The sequence below is a fragment of the Astatotilapia calliptera genome, chromosome 9 (assembly GCF_964374335.1).
Source record: "Astatotilapia calliptera chromosome 9, fAstCal68.1, whole genome shotgun sequence".
Lineage (NCBI taxonomy): Eukaryota > Metazoa > Chordata > Actinopteri > Cichliformes > Cichlidae > Astatotilapia > Astatotilapia calliptera.
This window is the reverse complement of record NC_137430.1, coordinates 14,498,872-14,517,863: the sequence shown is the minus strand read 5'-3', so window position 1 is coordinate 14,517,863 and position 18,992 is coordinate 14,498,872. Positions and strand designations below refer to the sequence as shown.

At 38.1% G+C, this 18,992-nt stretch overlaps 1 protein-coding gene across 3 annotated transcripts in view; it reads right to left on the bottom strand.

The window, feature by feature from the left end:
* ctnnd2a (catenin (cadherin-associated protein), delta 2a) overlaps positions 1-18,992 on the bottom strand; it is a 249,321-nt gene that overhangs the window by 211,261 nt on the left and 19,068 nt on the right. For all 3 annotated transcript variants that reach the window (XM_026179361.2, XM_026179364.2, XM_026179362.2), the window contains exon 2: positions 1,046-1,176. In XM_026179361.2, coding sequence (XP_026035146.1) covers positions 1,046-1,174 — 129 coding nt within the window. In that variant the 5' untranslated portion in view covers positions 1,175-1,176. The remainder of the gene's footprint in view (positions 1-1,045; positions 1,177-18,992) is intronic.

Genomic DNA, 18,992 nt, shown 5'->3' with positions numbered 1-18,992 from the left:
GCTGGGTTCAAATCTAGTCTGCTGCAGGAATCTGACTAAACACTGCGCGCTTCACTGATTCAGTAATGTGAAAGCACTGAGAGGGTTTCTGGTCTAGGGAAAAACACACACACACACACACAAATGAATGCCATTTGCAAAGGGAAAAAAAGCTTAAATTGCTATCAGCACTTGTCCTTGACTCGGTAAGGGTAAATGGAATATTTTGTGGTATTAAATTAAGGAGAACTTCAGAGTCAATGCAGATTGGCAAAATGATAAATCTATGGTGTATTGCACTTGCTGATGAGCCAAATCCAAAGGAAACAGCATTCCATTACACAATGGAGTAAGTACAATTAGTATGAACTTCACTTCACTCAAGAATATCTTTCCATTGCGAAGAGAAACACATATTTTTGTGCCTTATAAGTTGCCTAAAACATAAATAAAGTGCTAAATATATAAATCAAGAGGTGTAAAGATCAATCTGTACAAAGCTACACAACATACGTACATAGCAAATCTCTTGTGTACTTCCTATTCTTGCTTTCTCTCACCTCTTCTTAATCTAACATATCAAAGACTAAAATATATTTGCATTGCACTTATTTCCCCTCATCATCACCTAAGCCAAACCTGGAGCTGTTTCGTCTACCATCCCCTACTTATATATTATTTTCTTATATATGATTTTCATGTTTGTTTGTTTTTTTAAACAAAACCATGCAGCATCATTGCCTGCCCTCCTGCAGCAATGCAGTTACCACTCCAGCCCTCCTTCGTCAAGTAACGGCCATGATTTTAATGATATTTTCCAGCTCTTGCTCCATAATCTCCATTACTTCCATCCATTAAACTCAACCAATCAATTGTTGCTTTCGTTTAAACATTTTATAACAGTGGGATGCTGCTATATAACAGCAACAACTTTATGAGCTGCCTTATATTAGAGCTGTTTATGGACAACAAAGTTACAATTTGGCCTTTTTAGCCAAAAGTTTTACATAAAAAAGGCTTATCATAGTTCAGCACATACATTTATGGTATATGGAGGACTTCCTACCTGCTCTTTGACAGAGGCAAGGATAGAGGAGGTTGTCTCTGTCTCAGATCTGTCTCCATTGGAGGATGGCATCACAGGGGGAACCATGGCCCCCTTCTCCTGCTCTGCAGGCTGATCCGGCACTGGCATGGCTAAAATTAACACACATATATAGAAAATGATGTGACAAAACAGTACGAAGAATATGTCTCATTTACATGTTCTTTTTTATTTTTAAATGTCTTGATTTTAAGTGTCAAGAAAGTCAACTTTACAACTTTACAAGGGCAATTCATTAAATAAAAAATCTATATATTGATTTTCGAAGTGACTTATTTCTTCACATAAAATGTTACTTAGATATTTTTATAGATGTAACACAGCAGAGGAAGAATACAGATTGTGCATTTTTTGATATAACCAAATAAAAAAATACAGATTGCAGACAGATTCTTTGGTTTTCTGTTTAGAATTTGTGTACAACTGCTTCTAAAACATTTTGCATTACATTGGAGATTAAGTATTGGAATTTCACGAGCGAGACCACCCCTCCAAACACGCTCCTTCCGGTTGTCATCTATATGGGTTCCCCCAGTTCTGCAAGCTGTTCATTCTCGTTTACGTGCCCCACCCTCCCTCCCTCCCTCCTTGTTCTCCATTCTTCAACTTCTTCACTTCTATTTAGTGCATGGGGATCTGCCAGGCCCGGGAGCCGTCGCCAGTCCCCTTCGAGGCCTTCCCCAAACCGCAGCTCATGTCCAAGCATTCACCTTTACCTACTAAAACGCTGTCATACCTAAAATGAGGACATGGGCCCAGCTAGTGAATGAACGTTTATGAACCACATAACCACAGTGCCATACCTTTTCACTGTTCATTGCTGAAAATAGGTTACTCAGTTTCTGTCTACACTGCTCAAAAATTTAGGATCAGGGATTAGGGAATCCTAATATCACACATCAGATCCTGAGGAACTAAATATTAAAGTAAAACATTTTTATTTATACATACTGTTCAATTTGTTAAAAACAAAGTTATATATGATCATTAGAAACCATTATTACCAACTGTTTGAATACAGGATTGAAAAATCACTTTAATAAGTAAAAAACTGAAATCACAGGCTGATTCAACTTGTATCCCAGTGTCGATCAGTAGTGTTCGTGGTTCTTCATAGACACTTTGGCAATGAGCCCAAGTGTTGTCCTTCAGGGTGAACCCAGAGCTCACTGCAACCATATAAGACAATAAGTCTGATGATCTTATCCTGGTACCTAAATGCAGTCAGGGCACTGTTGGCTATCACACGGAAGTCTATTTGACCCTACAAGTGAATGCCTCCCCACACAATCACTGATCCACCGTCAAACCAGCCATGCTTGTTACAGCATCCCCAGATTCGTTTACGTCCATCACATGTGTTCAGTGTGAAACTTCTCTCATCTGTAAAGAGAATGTGCACCAGTGCTGGACCTCCCAGTTCTGGTGTTCACTGGTGAAAGCCAATCAAGCTGCATGGTGTCCATAGTGAGCACCAATCCCACTAAAGGACATCAGGACCTCTAACCACCTTCATGCAGTGTGTTTCTTGAGATTTTGGTCAGAAAAGTGCACATGAGTAGCTTTCAGGAAGGTAACTTTGCAGGGTTCTGGTAGTCATTCTGTTCCTCCTCAGACAAAAGAGAAGATACCAGTCCTGCTCTTCCACCCTCTTGAGACTATTCTGGAAGACTCAGCAAACAATCTCCTGATGGCACATGCACATGGGTCATCCCAGAGGAGCTGAACTATTTGTGCAACCTCAATGGGCTTCAGGTAACCTCTCACCTGCTACCAGTAATCACGAAAACAGTAAAAGAGCAAAACACGGGAAAAAACAGTCAGGAGAGATAAGGAGTAGGCAACGGTCTGTGGCCACCACCTACAAAACCAATGTAGTTTTGAGGGTTGTCTTGTTATCTCTTCAATGCAACTGTTACCACTTTCATCAAAACAAGTGGAATGGATTCGCAATCATCTTTTGCTATATACAGACTTCAACTATTTATAAAATACTGCTGTTTTCTTCTCTTATAAGAAGATTGGAGAATCTAATTCAGTTAAAACATCACTTTGAACGTGCCAGCCAGTCAATCAGTCAGGGCGCCGATGAGCACAATACTGGAGGACAGACTGGATGTTTGTGGTGAGAGAATAAATACTAAAAGCAGACTTAATTTAAAAAAACAAAACATAAAGCAAATAAATCTCAAACAAGTACAAACACAGTGGGATTTGCCACTTCCACTATATTACTTCACAAACACAGGGTCTTGTAGACTGAGTAATGAATGTATTCAACTGGAAAAGACATGCATTGTTCATCAAACAGCACCTTGACAACTAGCTTGACAAAGTTAGCATGAGTCGTGCATGGGTTTTTTGGTTTGTTTGTTTTCAACCAGCATTCATCTTAATCCCAGGAAGTACTAATAGATGCATCAACATCACTTGATGCTTCTAAATGAAGCCATCTATAATATGAAAGCAATATTTTAACAACAACACCTTGCACTATTAACATGCTAATATGTTTTCTGTTCCATGCCCTAATAATTTAGCCTTGTATTTTACCTGAGCAGGAAAACGACAGGTTAAAGACTTCCTGTCATGCATTACTAACACTTTCTGTCACCATTTGTGTGACCACCATTTTCCATGAAAATCAGTGTCACAAAATCCATTTTCATTTTTTTTGTGCATGATATGAGAAACTATTCTTTGGTCTGTTCTGACTGGGCACTAACTGAAAAGAAACAAATTCACTTTCTGCATAAAGCACACAGTACTGCAGGCCAGGGTATACACAATATTGTGCCCAAACACCAGACACACAAATGTGAAAGAAAATTCAGGGACAGCTCAGTTTCAAGCAATACAAGCAAGCAGTAGAAAATCAATATCAAAAATGAAACACAATGAAATCACCTTATTTCTAATTAACTGTAAAGGTTTTAAATCATCAAACATCTGCACATTTTTCCTGTCTGAGCTGAAAGTACATGGCGAGAGAAAGAAAGAGAAAGTGTCTTAGAAATCAGGAAATTGGTTGGCAAGTTTTAGAGTGTTTTAGAGACCATAGGGACAGGATTTTGTCAATACAGAAGCCCAGACTTCAGTAGGAGACTAAATAATGAACTGCCTGAGTGTGGGATTAAATCATGGAGTCTCTTACTTTACAGTTTCCTGCTAGTCTCAGGCATTTAACATTTGATCTGGGGATTTAAATTCATGCCTCTAATTTTAGTTACAGGGTCTGCACGTACATTTCTGCAGCTTGGATTCTGTCATAGATTTTTAAAATGTGTGATATGTTTTTTAGAAGTATTCATCCAAAAGATAGAATGAGACAGACAAAGAGAATTAGAGTCAAGCGCATCGGTTACCTTACAGAGACAGCACCTCAATGAGGATCTAGACAGTGTGCAAAGCAAACTTCCACTCATTCTATTAGCCAGTCAGCTAGCCATCAGACAGACAGCCGGCTAGACAGGGTGGTGTCTGTAAATAAAAGATGCTAGTGAGATGCCCTGCAGATGGTAATTTTCACTCTCACTGACAAATACCACTTCTGTGTCTGGCATCTCCCCTCCTGAGTGGAGATGAGTCACTGGAGTTTGGCTCCTGAGCAACCAGAACCCCAGCAAAGACCATTTTACACGCGCTGGCTGACTGCCGCAATTTCTCTTGAATGCGCCAGCCAAATGTGCAAGTCAGTGGGAAGAGGAAAGCCTCATCTCACCTTCTTTCTGAACTCATATAGATGTTTTTTCTGCTAGTAAACACCTTTTAAATTGGAGCTCCCAAATAACACAAAAGAATGAATATGTGTCCCATCAATAATTTGACATGTGGCTTCTTGGCCAACAGTTTGTGTGTTTGTGGTCAAGTTTTCGTTCCAAAAGCTATCCAGTTGTGTCTGTAGCAATATACTATAGTTTGAAATAGGCACAATACCCCTTTCTCATGGCAGGATAATCACAGGTGTGACTAATAACATTAATGATGGTTTTATTCCATTTTGCTGTGCCAATAAGCAGAGCCAATGTGCCAACATGTATAATGCCAGAGGTGTGGCAGAGGCATACTGAAAAGAAATGCAGCTGCTATTAATTACACCTGTTTTTTTACAAGTAATAATGTCTGCACCCACTGGTTTTGTGCTTTGTAATACTTAGTACTAAGCCCGAATAAATGTACAGCAAAGGCTGATTGATTGTTTTTGCAAACAGAAAAGAGTGTTGCCTTGCGGCATTAGCTCATCAGATAATCTCTTTGCAGTTTTTGACACAATATTCCCAATATACAAGAAACTAGCATATACAAACAAGTGCAATTAAATTAAATAGGCAAACACGCTTCTGAGTGACTTTGATAAGTCGTTTCTCATACAGCTGAATGACTGAAGTAATGAAAAAAAAACAACTCTAAACAGCATACAGCACGGCACATAACAAAGACATTGCTGTGAACCTGTTATTGCCAGAGAAAGCCAGTAATCATGTATAGAGGAGGCACAAACTCTTTGTAATTAGTGTCCAGCAGGTGCTGTCTTTAGAAAATTGCAAAGGTGGCTCGCTGTATATTGGCTGCTGCAGAGATAATCCCAGAACACATTTGCCATCAAATGTCACAATACTCCAGCATCCTATTCTATTCTTTCCAGGTATTGTCGCCAAGCACAGTCGAGCTGCTACTGAATAGATGTGTGACACCCTGCAGGGTGGAATGTAACAGGAACCTCAGCTTAGAGGAGGCCTTTGTAGCTCTGGGGATGAATTTAATTGTAGCGCATTCTGACTGGTTTGAGCTGTGAGCTGTTTCACAAAGAACTCAGAAGGAATGATGGTATGACATTTCATTTGGCTCAGCCTGAGATAAGTAATGGCAAGCTCACACCTGCTCTGACCAAACAAAACACACTTTACATGCCCATGCCTACAAAATGACACATAAAGAGACTCACACGTGTACTGTATGAACAAACCTTTCTCTGAGATCCTCCCCTCTATGACTTCACATTAGCTGACTCGCTGATTTCATGATGTGTTGTTACATCCACTCTGCTATGCTCTCACTCTGACCTTATTATGTTTCTTTATCCTATTTTCAAACTTTTTTCTCTTTTACTGTTACATTTAAAATTGTGCAAGTTTATCTGACCTGTAAATTGGATCGAGCAGTGTCAATTGCTCCCTGTACAAAATGAAAATACATTTTTCCTTAACACTAATCGATAATGTTAGGAGACCTACAAACCAGTTATTAATGTTTTCAGTGTATCTGAAGCAAAGTAATCACAGTATTTTTTTTTCCAGCTTTTTGGAAATTGCCTTTCGGCTTCAATCTTACCATTATCACTGTAAAAAAATACAATGAGGTCATTTTTGCTAACAATGATGTTTTTCAAATTTCAGAACAAATTTTTTTATTTATTAACTTTTTTTCCTTTTTTAGGTTCTATCTCCTGTTAAATCTCCAATTCAGGTCCCAAATAATGCATTTTGAACAGGAAGCCATTATCCCCCTCCGCATGTTTGAGTGGGTGGCTCCCCTAAGGAGCACAATCAAAAGCGTATCTCCTTCTCACATAAAATTACATTGTTGAAATATTTAAAGGGGCTGAAAAGCAATCTGTGTGTGGTGGCTTTTATTTGGTAGAGCTTGAATCCTTCAGCAGATCCAAGCTAAGACATTTAACATCTATATTTCTCAGGGATGACATTGTATATATGCTAATAAAAAGCATTAGAAGTAATAAACTAATGAAGTTAATGCACCATATGGGACTGTGAGAGCTTCAAAATTAGATCAGAATATTCCAACAGAATTGGTAACAATGACATTTCTGACCAAAAAGTTCAAAATTTGTAAGCAACTTTTGAACTTTTTTTCCAATGCTTGCAGGCAAGAGCATTTATAAATGTAAGTAAAGCGTTTTTTCCATCCTTATTTTTCAATGTCCTCCTTGGTAACGACACACTACCTAGGTCAGGGGTCAGCAACCTTTAACACCCAAAGAGCCATTTGGACCCAGGTTCCACGTAAAAGACAACACTGGGAGCCGCAAATACTTTTTGACATCTAAAATCAAGATAACACTGTATATATTGTTTTCTACCTTTATGCTTTGTGTGAACAACTAAGGTGTGTTGCTTATGAAATCCATGAAGTGCTACAGAGAAAATGACATTTTATTTATGTAATTAACACATTTTGAACTCTTAAAGAAATATAACAAAAGGAAAGACACCCAGCTGAACTAAAATGATCCATGTAGCAAACAAAAACTGTTATATCTCCTTTGGGCTTTTGGAGCCTGACTTTTAAAAATAATTGGAAAAAAAGCACTATGTTGCTAAAAAATGAAAAATAGATATTTGCAAAATTCTGCCTAAATATGTATTTTACCTGGTTAATGTGTGTGGCGGGGTGTGGTCTGCAGCGCCGCTGCAGGGGGGGCGGATGCACCAGAGCAGCACCCGCAATCACGCCTCGCCGCCTTTACGTCTGTGCCATCTAAGCTGTTGTGATGGCGTGTGTCGGGCTGTGAGCTGTATGCGTACAGCAAGCGTGTGTGAAAAGTGGTCAATAAGCCGCAGGTTGCCGACCCCTGACCTAGGTGCATGCGGCAGCAGCATAATAGTCAAGTTATAGTGACATAACAATATACTCAATGAGCATAAGTCACATGTAAGTACAAAAGTATCCTGGGTAGTTTTTTCCTTTTAAATTTTAAGTAAAAGTATAACATAACTACTTTAATTTAACAATACCACTAAAGTAAGTTAACTGTGGAACTTTTCATCATTCTCTACAGTATTATCATTTGACAGCGATCACTACTATCACACTTTCTCAAGTTTTGCCCTCACTAAGTAACCTGACCCTTGGAATTAAACATTTCCATGGTAACAGAATCTCCACCAATCAGTTTATTTCAATTTGTAGGAAGATGGACACATGGCTGTTTAAACTTTTTAAAATCATGGTTATAATCTTATGGCTCATAACCAAAATTCCTATGGAATATGTTTGTGATTGTAACTTCCCTCTTTCACTGTATTATTTTATATTTCAACATGAAAACAAAGTAAAAACTGTAAAACCATATGAACCAAACAACCATGAATGAGAAATGCAGTATATCTGTTTTACTTATATCTGTTTTTTCCCCTCATTTTATATAACAGCAAGGAAACAATGTCAGTGAAGTTTCAAATTTGCAGCTGTGCCAAATGTAATGCACCAACAAATCTTACATATGTTTCAGCCAAAGTAGTAGTCGTCATTGGTCTCATCAGTGAATGTACCATGTTGCTTGGCAACAACTACAAATGACATCAAATGCACTTTTATAAGAAATACAACCAGAACACAGAATAGGAGGCTCTAGGGAGGAAGAAGTTATGAAGCAATTATTACTGTCAAGTAAAAGATTTCCAGTTTCTTCCCCACACTTAGGAATGCAACGTATTAATTTAACACTCAGTATCAGCAGATACATAAAGCTAATGTATCTTTTTTTTGTGACAGGAACAGATACACTGTGTCCCAGATACACAAAAAATGTGTTTGATTAAGCAAAATATTTTATAAAAATACATTTATTTATTCCCTGTTAGTGTTCTACTATTATATTTAATGTTCCTCTTATATTTAATCTTGCATTTTGTGTGTGTTGCATTTTACTGCTGTAGATGGTGAAAGTTGACCTCATTTTAACTGCTTTATGTGCTATTAGGCAGTACAGCAAGGCCATGTATTCCATCGCATAACAAGCAATTAAAGCTGTCAGACAAATATAGTTAGGTAAAAAGAAGAAAATGTGCCTCTGTATAAGTGCAAAAATGCAAAACCACAATTAGCCTACCTACAGTTTATGGTTAAGTACAGTACTTGAGAAACATAAAACTACTAAAACGAACTCACTTTAATGCTACCTACAGTAGCACACCTTCACCACTTGCTCAAAGTACTTTCTTCTAACATTCCTAGTGTTTGCACTGTCACACATGCACACAATCACTAATTAACAACCTGGATATAACCTGAAGACCAGCATAATTATGCTAGCACATATTTCTGCTTCACATAACCGTATTGATAATATCACTAACTAATAACAACTGGAATTTACTTCCACGAGACATCGCAGTAAGACCTGTTATCAACACAACAGCTTCACTATTTAATTTTTTTGAAAAATAGCAAAAGCCATTATAGCACAAGAAGCTAGCCATATCTGCTAGCCCTTCCAGGTCGAAACATTTAACAACAAATCATAGGCTACATTCATTTGAGCCCCACAGTGCTCAAATGCAAAACTGACACTACCTCGATCAATAGAACCTGCTGCAGTTTCAGCTAAAGTCAGTAAGTTATTTTTAAGCTTTAAGTTCTTTGGAGCATCTGACTTATGCTAATTACCTACTCAAAACAGCTTGTAAAGCAGATGTATTTAATGAGTAACAATCATGGCTTTTAATGAAGGCTATATAGAAATTTAGTCAGTAACAGTAGTAACAGACATGCACTCTATAAATATACACAAATAAAAAAAAACCACAAAAAAACAAAAGAAGTCCATGGAAAAAATGACAAGTGCAATATCACTGAGAGATACTTGATAGATCGACACATAGACACTATATATAGATAAACAGTGTCTACCGTACAATCAGAAGAAGATGATTTTACAATCTATATAATGTAATCAATATAGTCTCTATTATAATGAGTCTTTTGCGTAAGTTCAGTAAGCAAGATCTGTATTTACCCATCTGCCTGCTTTCCTAGGTGTTCAGGCTATTCAGTCTATTCTTTACATCACCTCCACTTTCCCCTGCTTTCAAAATGACATCATTACTCCAGTCCAGTCATTTTCTTGCACACCTTCTATGATCCAATCCAACTTATCTGTTAATCTGTCATTCAGGCATTCATGCAACCCGCCTCCTCCCCATCTTTGCCTCACCATGGACTCTCAGAGCCCCATCCAAGCATCCAACTTCATATTCACCCCCACCGGCGTCTACACCCTGGGGGGTCCTGTCCTGATTCCTATCATTTCTGGGTTTTCTTTCTGCTGCGATGTTTCATCTGGGTCTAATCCCCACATAGTTTTTATTCAAATTCTGCATCTCAATAAATCTTTTTCATTTTCATAATGTCATCTCATTTTTGAACTTCCATTCAAAAAGTGGTAACTTTAAGGGGTTGGGGTTTTTTTAGGTATAATGATGTAGTAATGCTAGTGGTAAATGATTTCCTAATTAGATATTTACTATTAGTCATTGAGGAGAGGTATGTATATATATATTAGTAGGTTAAAAATTTAATGCACTATTTAGGCAATTTTATTAATGTACACTAATTATACATTAGCTATTTGCATTCATTATTTTTCAAGTGTCACTTCACCTACTCTGCCTCACCATGCATCCATCCATCCATCCATTTTCTACCGCTTATCCGGGGCAGGGTTGCAGGGGCAGCAGCCCTAGCAGAGAAGCCCAGACCTCCATCTCCCCAGCCACCACCTCCAGCTTATCCAGGGGAACACCAAGGTCCTCACTCTAACTTTAAATATGGCATTTATTGACAATCCTCCATTAGCCCGGTCGTCATAGTGTGGGCAAAACACTGCTGGCGGTTTGCTAGAGTCTATTTGAGGCTGAGGAGCTAATAACTCATCAGAGATCCAGGTTTAATAAACTGCTACTTTATTGTGTTATCTATGATATAATAGTAACTTAAAAGGCAAGTTAAAGTAGAAAATTAGGTTACTCTAAAACAGTCCATATTCTGCAAACCTAAAGTAAGCTACAACACAAATGTGAATTTAATTATTTTAAAGAGTTAAAGTTCAGTCTTTTCTAAAGTATGCTTCATAAAATTTCCAATTTTAAATTGAGTGCAATAATTGCATCATGAAATTAGCACAAAAAATCATCTTACAGTATCCCTTGGAACAGTTTTTTTCTAGCAAAGACAAAGACATTGCTCAGATACAGAACACTGCACACCCTCTCTCTCGCCACGATCTGCCTGTAATCACCTCTGTTCGTTACACGTTTAATCTTGGGTGTAACCATCTGATCCATCGATAATTCATGCATGTTCCTGAGATACACGGATATAAGGGATTCACTAGAGTCAGGCTCACTTCAGTTGTTGTTTTTTGTATCGAATTATTCATGTCTGTAAAAAAAATTAAAAGCAATGCTCAAGATGCTAGAAAATGAGATTTTATTCTTAAGAATAAGTGAGAGTCTGTCTTTTCACGTAAAAGGTAACTTGCCTTGCGACTGCATTAAACCGTTGAACAAGGAGGACCTGCCAGCTTTCTGTCTTTTGTCACGGATTACTCCCGAGGCTGTTGTCAAAATCAGATCTTTACCGCTGATGGTTCAGATAGCTGACTTTTATTCTGCTCTCAAGCACAAACCTACTGTGCCGGATTTGAGATGTGCCATTTGAACCAGTCATTGTGAAACAGTGTCTAAAAAGCAACAAATACATCATAAGTGTAATTTTTTTAAATAAAGAAAAACAGTATTATTTTCCATCACACCATACTCCTGATAAGTGATTCTACGCCATTCTTTGGTTGCCTGTCACACGCATTTATCTACTGTATTTGGGTATGCACATATTAGTGTGAACAAAGAGCAGCTGTCAGAAGTAAGTGAATAATAACAATCCTCTTTTGAACTAATTCTTATTCAAAATGCTTTCTTGAGCCCACCCCCTGGAGGTAATAGCTTTAATAAGGAAAATAAACGTTAAAAGAAATCCTGTTGTGTACTGGATACCATCAGTATTCCGTCAGTACTTCCTTTGACATGCTTAAATTAGCCTGAGAGGAGCTAATACGCTGTGTCACATTTCAAAGACAAATATTTCTAAAGTGGCTCAGTGTAACACGGCCATTCATGCATATTAGGCACAAAGCCATTCTCTGAATATTATTGTTCCTCTGGGGAGTCTCTTGACCCTGCAAGCAATCAAGGATTCAAAGAAAGAAACACACATTTAACCCAACGCACGCACGCACACCCACACAAACACAAACAGGCTCATATGGGCACGCAGCTGTTAATGACGTATTCCACTGGGTCTGTGTTTCATTGCTGTGAACCATGCACGTTTTATTAAAACTGACTTCTGCCAACCTGTTCATTCTTCTCAGAATTTTTAATACAACTATACGACTATGGGACCTGTAGCTCCGAAACTGTTACTCACAGTCTGAATGTCGAATATGTAAGTTAGACTTGACAGAAATGTCTGACTTTGGGTGGTTTGAATATGTTGTAACTCATTAGCTGTGTGCACCTTGCCAGCATCCTCAACAGCTCAAATAATAATCATCTCTAACATATGGCTAATAATGCTAATGTCATCAGAATGAGCCAAAGCTTGGAGAATGAAGAAAATGAAGAAATAATAATTATAATTTCCATACCCAATTTCCCCAGCCAATCACTCTTGACTTCCAAAGGCTGCTTTGCCTTTCAAAAATCATTCTCATAGTCTAGCACATATAAATGTCTTGGATGATTGATAGCTCTAATTTACCTCCATGTATCGTCTAATATGAAACTCTGAATAATGCATAATTCAGTTAGCAGCGCTCAGAGACGGAGGGAGTGCACGTGACGTTGCAGGCATCAGAGGAATGCACATGCACAGCTCATCACAACTGAGCGTAAACAGTTTTACAGGTTTAAATATGCAGACACTCGTGGCTAAAAATAGGTACAGTATTCTCTTGTAAAGAATATTCTGAACTGAAAACATGCACTTCAAAACAAGACTAACAAATATAAATGGATGGTGTTATACATAAAGGTTAACGTGAAAAATAAAATATAGAGAAAGAGAGTCTTTCCCGGCTATCACGGGGAAAGGGGCGGGGTACACCGTGGAAATGGTGCCAGTATAACATAGGCTTGTGCCTTATAAGTAAAACCCCAATTAATAAATCATAAAACATAAATCCATATTTTATTCACAATGGTATGTAGAAATATCAAATCTTTACACTTAGAAAAATGTACCATTTCATGAAAAATATTAGATCGTTTTCAAATTGATGGCAGCAAAAAGTTTCAAAAAAGCATCCTCGCTTCTTTTAACAGTAGCCTAAAAACATTTGGGAAATAAGGAGACCAGTTCTTGGACTTTTTGGGAAAGGAATGTTGTACCTGCTCAACAATCCTCGGTCTTCTTTGTCATGTTTGTTTTCTTTCATTATGCATCAAATTAATTCACTTGTTCAAAGGTCTGGTCTATAGTCAGGCCGGTTCAACACCTGTACTCTTCCACAATGAGGCAATACTGTTTTAATAGATGCAGTATGAGGGTTAACATTGTCTTGATCTTCTATGCTCGGGTCATCTTAACCTCCTAGGACCTGGTGTCCACATATGTGGACATCGCATTTTGGATTTTCTAGACCAAAATACAACATTTTGCTCTATAAAGGCCTGATATCTCTTACGAGGACATTATACTGCTGCTTTTCTATCAAAATTTAAAACAAATGTCCTCATATGTGGATATCCAGCCCTTGTAGAGCAAAATCAGGTAAAAACATAATTCTTTGTTTTTACATTCATCACGTCTCAATCAGCCCAAATAGCAAAGAGTAATTAAAAATGCATGCCATGAAATAGTTTGGATCTAAGGAGGTTAAAGGGAATCCTGGTGGCACAAAGACAATTATAAAAAACTGACTAATGACTGAAACACTGAGCTATCAACAATGGGTGATTGTGGTTCAGCAGATCCTGGTAATTGAAACACGCACATACAGACTGAAAGTGTCCCAGTCTACAGGAAATGATTATTATACAAAGTGAAGTAAGGACATGAGTAACTTAAAAAACATTTACGCTGACATTACTGGCTTGGGACTGTTCAAATGTTCATGTACTTGTTTTTCTACGTATAAACTAAAAAAAAGTAATATAGAAGCTCTTCCTTGAAAAATTGTCTAGCTGCTTTAAAATCTGTATATATTGTTCAACATGAATGGTGCCTTTCAGACGTGCAGGCTGCCAATTCCATAGGCACTTACACACCCCCACACCATCAGAAATGCAGGCTTTTGAACAGAGGGCAGATAACGAGCCAATTTTGATTGGCCTGACCACAGAACAGTTTTCCACTTTGCCTCAGTCCATTTTAAATGGGCTTTGGCCCAGCAGCGTTTCTGGATCATAGTCGCATATGGCTTGGTCTTTGCATGACAGCCCTTTAGCCTGCATTTGTGGAAGGCATGGCGAACTGTGTTCACAGACAATGATTTCTGGGAGTGTTCCTGAGCCTGTGCAATGATTTTCTTGACACAGTTATGCTTGTTTTTAATGTGGTGCGACCTGAGGGCCCAACGACCACAGGCTTTGATATCTGCTTGCATACAGAATTTTTTGATGTGACATAATGTATAGTAGATGATGCGATATTTAAATCCTTCATAATTTTAGATGAACATTAGGTAAATAAAGGAACATTATTCAGAAATCGCTCCACAGCAAACAGTGGCTCACTATTTTTGTCAATACAGTATATTTTTTGTATAACCTGTATATTACAGTTCCAGCTTTCCATGCAAAAAAAACTGTAATAAACTCAGCAAAGATTAAGGTAAGACTCCCAAGTGTGTTATGAAGACAAAAAAAATGTTAATTAGAAAACATTTATTCAAGTTAAGAATAAATATTAAGAACTCCATTAAACGTGTTGAATGAAATAAAAGTCTTATCCTGAAGATGGTTTGTCAAAATTATATTCCTCCCAGAGGAGTGGACAAGCGCAGATAACCCTCCAGGAGGCAATACCAAACCACAGAGTGAGACTGCGGTGGGTGTGGCTTATGGCTCCAGAGCCTCAGTGATTCAGGAAGCTGGTCACAGACAACTGTGATCTGATGCCTGAGGTCTGTTTTGCTTTCAAAAGCCCCAATGCAAGCAGTCAACAGAGACAGAGCCATTGATTATTTCAATCAATACGTAGAGCTATTGCAACTTTAGCACTTCTGTGACACAGACTAATGTATAACTCTACTGTAAGCACACCTATAACTTTGAAAACCTCTATGGAGGTAGCACAGCATGTATATTTAATGAATTTTTCTGTAAGGCGCAAGATATAAAAATGTATTTTACTTTTTTTTTTTTTGTTGTAGCCTGGAGCGCTAAACATGCACACACATATATATGCACACAGTTCAGTCAAGCAGCTGGGAAGCAGCGAGATGGTTGACCTAGATTGGGTGCTGGGTTTGAAGACATGCGGGAGAAACCATCTGCATACAAAGTCAGAAATCTCTAGGCCAACAACCAGGGAAACCAAGAAAGAGGGTTAGAAATAATTACAACTTTTTCCTACTACAGAATACGGTAAAACTTCCTCCCTGTAACATGATTTTTTCTATATTTATAGCAGAGACAGGAAAGACAATGCTTAATAGCCAAGAAGAACACACGCCCTTTGAGGAGAAAATCTTATTTCAAAGTTTGTTTATTGCATAAAATCTTGGAATGTCTACTTTATACACATTATGACTGTTTTATTGTGAAACATGCCTTTCCCACTAATTTCAGTCAGATATAAATCTGTCTCAAGCTTCATCAAATTTAAAAAGGAATAAAATAATTTTACTTTCAATTGTTTTGGCATTCTCATTAGATTGCTGGTAGCGCCCTTGACTTGAAAATCATTTGTATTCAAATCCCGATGATTGGATTACACAGTACACCAGTAAAAAGTCAGGTCAATGCGACACACAGGTAATGAAATAAAAGGTGAATTTGGTCATTAAAAACAGAATCAGCCTGGAAGGAATTAAGGCTTATGAGCAGATTTTATCACCTTGTCTAGCAAGCTTATACATACTTTGTATCATTAACACATCTGAAACAAAGATGTCACCTCACGGAACAGGAGCTGTCAGCAGAAAGCAGCAAGTAACAGATTCTACTATCACCTCTGACAACCAGGATGTGAGACACAAAGGAAGCTACAGTAACTCAACCCTCTTAGCAACAAAGATGGAGACTATGCAGTGTGGAGAAAAAAATTCAATATGTGAGCAAGTGAAGGGAAAAAAAGAGCTCAAGAATAGAAGAAGTGAAGTAAAAACTGGTTTTAGACAAAAAGAAAGAGAATGAGAGGGAAGATCCAACGCAAAGGAACAAATAGGATACAAAGTGAAAGAACCCAGACATATTCTTTCCTGGGCTTCACTTCTGTCTTTGGTCTCACACCTCCCTCTGATTTTCTTCACACCTGTCAGAACAGTGTGATACCTGTTAATCACCAACCAGCACCGTGCTAACCGCACACAGCCGCAAAGGATGCAACGAAAAAGACTAATCTGATGTAGAAAGTGGAAACTCTCAAGAGAAGTGAGCCAAAAGCTGTGACGACATGGATAAGTAACCATTTTTGTGTGAATTCAAGTTTAAATATGCCACACATCGCTAGAGTACCCAGTTTTTCAATGATTTGGACTTTTTACACTTCAGTGACTGAAATATGTGTAAGACATGGTTCATTGATGGTGTACAGTGTTCGTGGATTAGCTCTAAGTTCGATATTTTAACATCACACAAGTCACTCAGCCAGTGAACCACTCTGTTTCTTTTAATAAGTCACTTTCTTAAATCTAATCTAATCTTGAGCAGAAACCATATTCACTTTTGCAAAGACATAGTACAGACTTCTCCCACAAAAGCCTATATATTTCATTTCTGTCACCACTGTAAAGTAAGTACGCATAATAGTAGCCTGGATTCCAAGCCCACTCATTCATATATATACAGTGAAGGAGTCAGAGCATTTGTAATGACATATTGCGTGAGCAAGAACCCAATCCTTCCCTGAAGTATGCAAATGCATGCATGTAATGATGTATGATATCCTAAACCCATTTATAACAAGAAAAATATACTGTAGTCTGCCTTTTAAGAAAAACAGAGATGAAGTCTGATATCTAACAGATGCCTGGGGGAAGGCTACTCGTGGTTCCCGCTGTTTCTCTACAGCCAAAGACAGCTCCCTGTAAATCTCAGAGGCATTGTCCTTCATAAACAATCCTGTATGGACACACAAAGCAATATGCATTTTAAAGTGTTTTTGAATCTTTATACATTTTCCAGTGAATAGAATCTGCCTTAACTGGCTTTAAAAGTTTGACTTTGCTTTCTGCTTTCTGCTTGACTTTTGTTTGAAGTCTTGACTTTGTGAAAATTGTAGCAGAGCAGCATAATGTATGGTTTTCTTCCAGCCCCTGGGGTGGTATATATTAATACCTATATAATTCATATTGCTATCAAAGTTAGTATTTTTCCCTGACTCGCCATGGGAAAAATATAACATAACATATTGTTATAAAACACACTGCTGCTCCTCTCTTCGATGTTAAGGATGTTAACAAGCTATAGAAACCACAGTCAGAACAATCCTGGTGGACCTCTCTGTAATAGCCTAATTACACAAAGTTTTTGCTAAAAAATTATTTCATTTTTCTATTGTGTGAAACTATACTTTTGAGCTTTTATTGGTTTCACAGAAACACAACACACACACACAGTTTAAAGTATTGCAGCAGTGTTTTTCAGTCTTCTTTTTATTGATTGGGTCCAGTTTCAGCCACCTGCCTTGATGGGTAACTGAAGCATCACTTGCCCAAAAGCACAGCTGAATGCCATTTGCTCAGGCAGAGGCCACGTTAAAACCTTCATTAATGTAATTGAAAGAAGAGTCTAGTTTTACCGCTGTGGGAACTTGTTCTAAAGACCAACTTGGTAACTTTGCTATTTGGAAAACTGACAGATGTTAATAATGAGCCTGTAGAGGAAATCAGGCTGGTGATAGCCAATGAAAATAGAAATTAAAAACTGCTATTACCAGCTATTTGCGCTGAAAGCAAATCTTGGAGCTGTCCATGGTGCTTAAAAAAAGGCTGCTCCCCCATTTTTTCTCTCCTTTTGCTCACAAAGTAGAGATATGTGACTATAAGTCAGTTTTTGCACTGTACATAGTGTTGCGCACATGAACACTATACACAGCTCAAGGTCATTCATTAACTATTTACTAAGTGAAAGGCATCTGTCTTTCTCTTCTGAATAGAGCCAAAGACCAAACAAAAAATGTAAAATGACCTTCTATATAAAGCTACTGTAAAGTCAAATACAGTCTGTGTGTTTGCATGTGTGTGTGTGCATATTATCCACTGAAAATCTTGTAATTTAGGAAGAAATAGCAGCATGGCTCATGGAAGTCATTGTTCACCCAAATCCGAGCCACTGCCTTTCATGATAACTAACCTGCTAATGCTAAAGACAGGCAGAGCAGAAGTGTGACTGACCTGAAAGTCATTCTTCTAAGAGCCACACAGACGCAGCAGTTTGAAACACTTAGGGACACTTAGAGGAAGACAGAGGAGAAAATGTGAGGAAAAGGAAAAAAGGGAAGAAGGCGTTTCTCAGACAGAGAGCAATGGCGGTATGGTGGGTTCAGATGATAACCTTGACCACAGCTGTCATCACACGCTGTCTTGTGTGTGAAGATATGATTGGCATTCAAAGGGGCCAACATTTACCTGGCTGTTATCTCTGAGACAGCAGACCTGAGTCAGCCTGTGATCTAATGAAACAGTCCATTCCTCTGTGACAAGACCAAAGGGGAAAATGAGATATAGCAGGTGCAAAAGAAAAATGGGTGGCCATTTCATATCTGACTGTTTTCTTTGGTAGTTTTGTTTTACATACTGTCGCAAAAGTGAGAATGTTCAGAAACAAGCAGGAACTGTGACACACAAACGAAGGGATTCAATAAACCCATCCCTTTTGCTGATGCCTGACTCCTTTTGAGATAGCTGTTGGTGGTGGTTGGGGTTTTTTGTGGTTGTTCT